The 9437-nt window shown below is 49.1% G+C and overlaps 1 protein-coding gene across 1 annotated transcript; it reads right to left on the bottom strand.

The window, feature by feature from the left end:
- Positions 1–310: 310 nt before the first annotated feature.
- Positions 311–7335, bottom strand: LOC126564124 (uncharacterized). Its single transcript, XM_050221061.1, has 3 exons — positions 7263–7335; positions 2825–2953; positions 311–2655 (listed from the first exon to the last, which is right to left on the bottom strand). Exons 2-3 carry the CDS (start codon positions 2919–2921, stop codon positions 332–334), a joined length of 2421 nt encoding a protein of 806 aa, XP_050077018.1. The 5' UTR covers positions 2922–2953; positions 7263–7335; the 3' UTR covers positions 311–331.
- Positions 7336–9437: the final 2102 nt, after the last annotated feature.

Raw genomic sequence — 9437 nt, 5'->3', positions numbered from 1 at the left:
GAAATTCCAACCGATCAACTAACCCACTAACATAAATGGCGGCTTCTTGCTTGCTTGCTTGCTTTTGGTCGGGTTTTCTCCACTTCATGCGCTGCCTGTGCGAGCTAACATCTCGTCACATCTGAAGATAGGAATGTCTTGCGGAGTTGCCTTGAGTGGATGGTTAGTTTAGGACCGACAACTTTGCTACGTTGTCACGCTACCTATACAGGAACTAGATCACACCCGCATCGACGACACATGGCTCCCCTTGCTTCAGTCCGCGTCATCGGTGGAGCCGTCGTCTTCGGGGTCGTCGCATCGTTCGCCCCAACTGTGGCGACGATGCTCGCTACTGAGCTGCCGCCGTTACGCCGAACCCACTTCCCGTCGTGTTCGAGATCATCATGTTCTTGATGGTGGCCACCTCGGACTCGAGCCGTGCCAGCTTCGACTGAAGGTGAATGTTTTCCTCCGCCTTTTTGCTGATCACAACCGACGCCGGGATGGAGGTGATCTTGCCGGCGGCTGCCGCAGCCACTGCTGCAGCGGCCGCTGCCATTGCCGCCGTACTCACGATCGCTCCACCGGATGATGCGCTACCACTGGAAGCGCTGGCAGACGGTGGCGAACCGGGTAGCGGTACCATCATCTTCTGTTCCGCCTTTGTAGGCCACTCGTTGGTGGAGATGCCCGAGTCACGCTCGTCCGATGAACCGTCACCATCGTCCCAGGCCGGCGAACTCGACCGATGACCGATCGGTTCCTGTTTGATGTTTTGCAGCGCTAGCAGAGCGGTTGCCGCATCCTTATCACCCAGGTGTGACTTGTGGCGCAGTTTCACCGGCAGACTGTTCGCATGTTCGTGCATTTCCCGTTCGCGTTCTGGTTCTTCCTCGCCTCCCGATGTGCTACCGGCACTGGCGGTCGAGGAAGCCGTTTGTGGTGGGCTTGAGTCGTACGGGGATGGTGCACGTCGGCTCAGATTGAGTACGTTCGCGGTCAGCAGTGCGCTCGTGATTTCAGTTCGCGGCGGTGACGCATACAGTGCACCTGCTCCACTAGCGTAGGCCGCCACCGCGGCAGCAGCAGCCGTCAGCGGATATCCACTTGCGGGAAGGGCAGAGCTCGCGTACGGAGAGCTTGCCCCCACGACAAAGTGTGGCGGATGGGCATGATGTGCGGGTATGTGGTGCGGGTGGTGGTGATGCGGATGGTGGGGCGGGTAGGGATGCGAGTGGGCATGTGCCGCAATCGGAACATGTGCTGGTGGCGATCCTGCCGGACTCGTACTCGAGATGATCGTCGGCGGTGACGTGGATGAGATCGGGGCGGAAGATGAGGTTGTGGTGGTGGTGGTGGGTGAACCGAAACGCGGTGCGGCTGACGGTGTCAACGTTGGAGATGGGGAACGCTCATCCCGATCCAGGTCACCGTTCGACACCAACACTCGCTGATGGAGATGGTGAGGATGTTGCTGCTGCTGTTGCTGTTGCTGCTGCTGCTGCTGCTGGTGGAGATGCAGCTGGTGTGGATGTGGTTGATGCTGAGGCTGATGGTGGTGTTGAGGGTGGTGATGGTGGGAAGGATGATGGTGATCGATCACCGACTCCCGGATCACTTCCCGCGAATGATGGCTGTAGTGGTGATGGTGCTGGGACGAAGAAGCCAACTGATGATGGTGCTGCTGCTGTTGCTGTGCCAACTGTTGCTGCAGATTGTGATGATCGTCCAGGTTACGTTCGATCAGCTCCAGTCGGATCTGGGAAGGGCTGCGACTGTTGCCACCTTCCAGCACCGACAACTTGCCACCGCCCTCCGTGCCTCGCTCGTACTCGATGATCGCACCGTTCCGGTAGATGGCATGGACCGGTGACAGATAGGCTGGTCCTCCGTTCGTGTGCTGGATAGCACCAACCGAAGATACCGTGGGCGATGAACCGGAAGCAGCAGGCGGTGGAGATTCCACGTTCGGATTCGGATGGATTACTGGTGCCTGCTGGGAGGAAGGAATCGACGGAGATGTCGTCGTTGTAGGGCCGCCATTCTGTACCACCGCCAACAGCGTCTGCTGAAGATGCGGCGTTCCATTGCTTGCCGGAGGACTGTGCGGCGATGAGGCACGTCCGTGTGATTGCGAGGGAGAGGTAGCCTGAGGTTGACGCGAGGGGCTGCGCGAAAGGGGGAATCCGATTGTGGAACCAGCCGGCGAAACCGACCGTCCCTGACCATTCGCCAGCTTGACGCGCTTGGTCGAGCTGAGCACTTGCTCGTTCGTGGGCAACGTGGCCATAATCTGATCGACGCTGACCAAATTCTCACCGCAGATGTTGTACTTGCTCTTGATCGCGTCCAGCTGCGCCTTCAGCACGTGGTTCTCTTTCGTCAGCTCGACGACACGCTGCTCCAGCACCATGTCGTTGAAGCGGCGCTTTTCGCGCGATCGCTTTGCCGCCTCGTTGTTGCGTCGCCGCCGGTCCCAGTAGCTGTCGTCCTTCTTGTTGTCCGGGATGAATTCGCGCTGCTTGCGCTGGGAGAACAGCTCCTTGCGCTTCAGATGGGCCGCCAGCTCGTAGCCGTTCTGCGGAAACTCAGACTCCGAGGAGGTGTGCGGGCTGGCACGGCCCGAGCTGTTGCTGTTGCTGCTGTTGTTGCTCATCAGTAAGGCACTGTGGGCTGCAGAGAGTGGAGGAAGGGAGAGAGAGAAAGGAACAAAACCAATCAGTCCCACAGCCACAAGGAAAACGGGAGTTGAAAATTAAGATTCAGAACACAGGACGAAGGGTGCTCCTTGTGTACTTAAACTTTTATTTGTTTAAAATAAGTAAAATGGCGGTACACTCACCAGGCATATTGGAATTGGAGTTGTGATTTTGGCCGGGTATTTCACCGTTCAGCGGCGAACCGTTCTGCTGGCGTGTTACAAAGTCCGCCACCATCATAATAATTTCGCTCGAACCTAGTTTTGGTGCATCTGCAAGAAAAACAAAAATAGACAACAACCATTAGTGATCGTAGTACAGCAAGATGGAAGGGAAGTACTTTGACAGCTCAATCAGAGATGAATATTTAATCAATTGACAGCTGTCAACTGGGATACGAATAATCGAATCAATAAAATATTTGCAACTCTGCTTACTCATGATCCGAGATGGAAGGGAGAGAAAGAGAGAAAAAAGACGATAAAGAATAAATCAACATTCCTTAACTAACCGCACTGACACGCAGTTTAGCTGTAAAAGCAAGCAAACAATAAACAACCTGCACACTTCACCGAGAGTCGGAGCGCACGTGAACGAAACATGTGACAACGTGCTTGTTACTGTGCTCGGGAATGTGAAGCAACAACACGATCACGCAACGCGCCCGTCATCAAGCCGCACTGTGTGGCTTCAGAGTTCCCCAGGGCCACGTGCGTTCGTAAGTCCAGAGTTCGTAACCCGCAAACTCGCACTGAGACTGTTATTGATTGCAATCGCCAATCTATTCGCCTCGTGAGCGATATTTAATGAACAGTGGTACGAGTTTTGGTAGCTCCTGGAATGGATATCCGGACATTCTGCATGCTATTGATGCGGATGCATTAGATGCACCAGAAGACGAATACGACCAAACTGATTCTTATCACCTGCTCTTACGCAACCGATGTCTCCCACGCGTAAAAACAATCGTACGATTATCAGGAACGCGCGTTCCTAAGCACAACAGGAAATGACGCAACATGGCGTTGTGACACGCCATACCTTCGAGGTGATGGCGTGCGGCGCACGTCAACGTCCTTCCAGGAGAGGGGCTCGCACAAACACGATTCATGAATCAAAATGTTATCAGCGCGTGAGGGTGACTCCCTATATCTTTGCCCGTTGACTAGATGGGGCATGGCTTCAGCATGGCTAGGGGTAGTATTGGTCGACTAACATGAGACACGCGGTTACTTCTGGTTGGGATTTTTGGGAGTGTGTTTTTTTATATTCTGTGTGTTTATCAGTAACATCATCACTATCGGCAAGGTTATTTTTACCAATTCTGCGTTTTTATTGCTGCGTCGAAAGCGAGAGAGACAGGGGGTGAAGAAGATAGTGTGAAGAAGGGCGAGAAGAATTCCCGCCACACGAAAGTAGTACGCAGATTGTGGACTCATATTTGCGTCGCTGATCATCAGAGCTTGTTGATCCAGACTGATGCATAATATGCGTCGCAATCTGGTTGTTTTGCTGTTGATTTGCTAGTCACAGGTTGCATAACCTATTGCTGTTCGCAAAGGGATTTCCGTGTTACCTTTTTCCAGGATATCGTCATTTGTTTCCCAATGATTGTTATGAGTGACTCATCCCATATTCTTAGTAGATACAGAAGCTTGTCGCGCATTAGCCTCAGTGAATCATACACAGAACGGTCGTGATAACAATAACTTGATATGGAACGATAAGGCCTGCCAGGACCAGAACGAATCGTTATACAACCTTACCTCATATTAGAACGAATGATGAAATCTTCGAACTCCTTTTACAGAGCAGCTCCATACAAGCAGCACGATCACCTAAATTACACAGGTATCTCACGTCCTGCTTTGCTCCGGGGCATGCTCCCAAAACGTTCTTTCCCAAACGTCAAAATTACGTCATTCGTAAATCGCGGCCTACTATTATACTACCAAACCGCCATTATCACGTGTGCGTGCGAGCGAGATGCTGCGCCATACTGCGGGTCAGGAATTATTTACCGTTTTCTCTCCGTTCACAACTCTCTCTCTCTCGCTCTCGCCCTTCCTGTTCTCATCGTCAACCTCAATCAAAGTGATGCTGCGCTTTACATCCCCCACCCCACCCAAAACATGCAAGCACAAGCACAAGTTCATCGCGCGTTCATCGTGATTAAATACATTCAAAATTTTAGAGCGTTTCACCGATCACTCGTGTGATCCGCGGTAGAGAAGAGGTGTTGATGTTATTTTATTTTTTTAAATTTATTTTCTCTCTGTTTTCCTTTCTGCTTGTTCTCTCTCTCTCTATCTAGCTCTCTCATACAAACACCCCTTCCTAGGTGGCGCTTGTTTTGGTTGGCATTGGTACGAGGTAAACCACCTTTAGCGTTCAAAAACACATGGAGGGGGAGGATTTTCTGTTCTCCCCGACACGAAGAGGGTTGGGGGGTTAGAATAATGATGGGGCGGGGAGTAGGAAGAGGATATGCCTGCTCGATCGATTCGCGCAAATGGCGTCGCTGACCGACCTTGATCGCGAGCGCGCGCGTGTCGTTTTGGAGCGTTTGCGACGTAGTAGGTAAAGGTGCTAAGCGGCACAGAGCGTGTGAGAGAGAAACCGAGGTCCAAAAAACAAACATCCTCTGAAAAATCAAAGCAGTAGAACAAGACATCGGTCGGTCAACAAAAAATTAACACCCTGGAACAGTGTGTGGCGTTTCAGTTTGGTAATTTTCTTCGCATTGTTAATCCCCCGGAGCCTCTAGACCACGCAATTTCTCCCTTCAATCCCTTCTCACTAGGAAGGGTTTAAGTGCAAGAGCACCAAACACGTCCGGACATGTTTCTAACAAAGCACCCCTAAACCTCGTCTGGTGGTCTTTTATACCACACAACCAAAACCTTCGCGAAAAATGTTTCGTCAGCAAAAATAATGAATCGCAAACAGACACACAAAAGTACACCAAAAAGGGATGATGAAATCGGTTGAAAATTGCTAACCCCCACTTAGCGCCAAACAAAAAGGGAAGATTGGTGGATGGGCCCCGTATCAAGGAATATCGCCATAAGTGAATATTTCACCTTGTTTTGCAATCTTGGCAAGCGAAAGCAAGAATTGTTGCCCTCCGCCCGTAAGGTGGAAAAACAGAATCGGCACGCTGTTGTCCCGGTAATCATCTAAGCCCGGTGTTATTCGCGTCCCATTTGGGGAACGTTCTACAATAAAGCCCCCACGAATCGACACGCTCTCGAAGTACATTGACCGGCCGATGAAGCACGGGAACCCGACCGATGACGTCAGATCCGCGATACATATGACTCTCTGTGAGTGAGTAACGCCCGAGAACTCTCTTTCCAATGTGGGGTGGGTGGGGGGAGGAGGTCGCTTCTACTTCTAGTTCTTCTCGCCCAAAGCACCCTGGGAAAGTGGTGCTTTATATTTCATCATCCCCAAACACACACATTCACACATGCACCCTATCGAAAGGCACAGGGGATGATCTAATAGTATGGCGTCAAATCGCCGTCCACACACATACCAAACAAAACGACACGAAAAGAAGGTCAGCCGCGAAGCACAGATGGGGAGCAAGGACGTGACCGACGTCGTGGTTCTAAATAAACCAACGCACGGCGTATGAGAGTGATACGGTCGAACGAGGTCAGAGTTCACGCCATGACGGTTTAGCGCGGGTTAAATGTGCGTCGTAAACAAAAAATAAAAGCAAGAATCTGTCAACTCATCGATCGGCCAACGGCCTCACTTTTGGGGGTGGGAGGGGGGGAGGAATATTGATAAGGCCAACCCACCCACTCACCCACACACACACACACCTGGCCACGATGATACGGTCGCTGCGATGTGTTGCGTTGGGGATAATAATAATCAACAGAATTTGGAACTACTAGATTTCTAGAACATTCGCCGGGCTTATGTCAGAAACCAGTTGGAGAGGAAATTTAAATTTTCCGTTAAACAAAACAACCCCCATACAAGGTGACATATGTGTTGCATCAAACTGCCTCACAACGAGCACACTAGATTAGTAAAGGCAGGGGTTGCCGTTCAACAACAGCAAAACACGGCCTTATCGTTCACAACCGTACGAAACACCGCCAAATTCCCGCGTTGAACGCGGGATCAATAAACGCATATACGCTACCAACCGTCTGCCATCGCTAGAACGCGTCGAATGCAAACAAACAAACACAAAAAAGGGCCACACAACGCACAACAGTACACAGTTAGAGCTGTTGTAATTCGACCTTCGGTTTTGTTGCGTGTCCCAATTTTTGTGGGTTCCGCGATAACGGAACACAGCGCGCGCGTTTTTGCTGCTTTGATTAGGTAATTCGATTTGTTTGTATTCACAGAGGGGAGGGGAAAAAGCGTCTCCAACTTTTAAGTATTTTCAAAGAAAAACTTCTAATTTTAAGGATAAAAATAGAAGACCCGCAGGTTGTAAATCATTTCCACACAACAAAGCACCGGACGTTAATAACCTCCTCCTGGATTTTGTATTTTCGTTTATCGTTTTTATGTACTTTTTAGTAGATAATCAACGGTAGGATAACTCACTCTTTTCGTCGAAGCGATGAACAGCAGCACTTCCGTTCGGTGCTGATAAAACTGGTCGGTTTTCGGTTGTTACTGCAGCCAATTGTTTCACCTTTGCCTGATTCACTTTTTGTTTGTTTTTACTTTTGCAATGCAACGTAAAATGCACTTGATTTTCTCACACGATTTAGGACACCTTCCGTTTTAGTTTCCTTCTTTTTTGTTTTGTGTTTTCGTAGATGCACTTTTCCGTAATTCCACAAAAAATACACACTTGCCTTTCTTGCTTTGGTTCGAAGGGCTCTTTTTTCTCCTTTTTACTAAATTCTTCACAACAAAAACTGCTTTCTTTCTCTTTCTCTCTCAAGATGGATTTTCACATTAATGCACGTTTCTTCATACACTTTTGCTCTGCCTTTTGCTTGCTTCTTTTGGTGCAATACTTTTATTGATTATTTCTTCACCAACCACACTTTCCACGGCACTTCCACCACTCGCCAAGTGTTGTTAATAAATGCGAACGATTGAAGGGGTGCTCTACTTTTACCACCTTCCAAGGGTGCTTTAATGCACGCCGCTTTTCATCCGCTGCTGCAACACACTTAAACACAGCACACTGGCACACGCAAACGATGCACTCACCGTGCAGTTCTGGATGCACTTGTTCGCTGCTGCAGACACGCGGCAACACACTTCTGGCACTTTTTTGTGCTCACGCGCGTCCCACGGTCACGGTCGGTTATGTTTGGTATGAACCTTCCGGTGCGGCCAAGGTCTAGACGAGCCCGTTTGCCGTATGCCCAACACTAGACTCTTCACGCTTCCTCTTTTGTTCCAGTAAATGTACTGCTCCACTTCTACTATTCACTCAAACACACATCAAGCTGGATCCCAAAACTGCTTCAAAAATACACTCCAATAAAATACGAAAAAGAGGCTTTTGTTTTCCCTCACTAATCACTCACTCAGCACACAAAATGCTCACTATCCTTCTTCTGCATGTATTACACTGTTTGAATTATTTGTTTCACACGGTGGACGCGAGCGCGAATAAAAATCACGCTATGTTTCCGTACTATTTCCCTTTTGCACACTCCGAGGTGTTTGGTTTTTTGAAACAGCGGCGGACCGTGTAATATTCCGGTGTCCGCGAGCGCGAGGTTTCGCGTCTGTTGCGGTTGCGAGTTTTCAAAAGAATGTTGCGTTTGAAGGAACAGACAGCACCTCGAAGCCGCGACCCAGTGCACGCGCTGCCGGTTCAGCATCGGGCGGCCGCCGGTGGTGAGTGTCGGTGCACGAACTCGCCAACTGTTGGGGTTGGCAGCAGCTTGCTAGCTGATGGAGTCACCTTTTACAGTACGTGCCTTTGTTGATAAAATATATATTAAAAAACGTTTGCAAAATAAGTGCTGCTATTTTTGTAACATTTTTACCACCCCTTATGTGCAAAAAATATTTTTTTTTATATACTTCGAACGAGTTTTACCTCAAATTAAACTCAGCAGAAATGTTAAAAATTATTGTCGATATGTTTCATTTTTAAATCTCTAATTTTTTCTCCATTTCAATCATATTACATCTTCAAAATTACTTTTTTCTCACTCTTCAACAAGCATCTCAACAAGCTGTGACGGACGACCAACCCTGCAAACAGCTTCGGGCACTCAAATCGTCTGGTTCGGGAAAAGGCACTCACCGATATTACATTGCAACGCCACCATTTGTTTATTTACAGATTGTTAGCAATCAATTCTTTCTCGCTTTTTCTACTTTGTTTGTCCAAGAAAGCATCATATTTAACGCGATTTTGCTTTACTTGTAATTGCTAACCGGTTACACTGCTGTCTTAAAATCGTAATTCCATCCCTCAAGATCTCAACACACTGCAGACGATGAGTTACCTTTTACCCCCTGTAAATGGAGCACTCTTTCTCACCCTCTGTTTGGCTTTGTCTCTTCCGCTGCACGCTATTTTCTTCTTGCCAACCCCTTATTCTACTGCGACTCGCGACGAGAAATTATGCCAGGTCAGTGATGGAAGATGGTAGTATGTGTGTCTGTGTGTGTGTGTGTGTGCAGAAGAGAGATAGCAAGCAGATGGTAAGGAGCAGGATGGGACGAAGAATGGCGTCTGCGAGAGAAACGGCGCGTTACCTTTTTGTGTTTATTTTCTCTGTGCAGTCCACCAGAAGGGAC

This window comes from Anopheles maculipalpis, chromosome 3RL, assembly GCF_943734695.1.
Source record: "Anopheles maculipalpis chromosome 3RL, idAnoMacuDA_375_x, whole genome shotgun sequence".
Classification (NCBI taxonomy): domain Eukaryota; kingdom Metazoa; phylum Arthropoda; class Insecta; order Diptera; family Culicidae; genus Anopheles; species Anopheles maculipalpis.
Note: the sequence above shows the minus strand (reverse complement) of the source record. Positions and strands in the feature narration are given on the sequence as shown.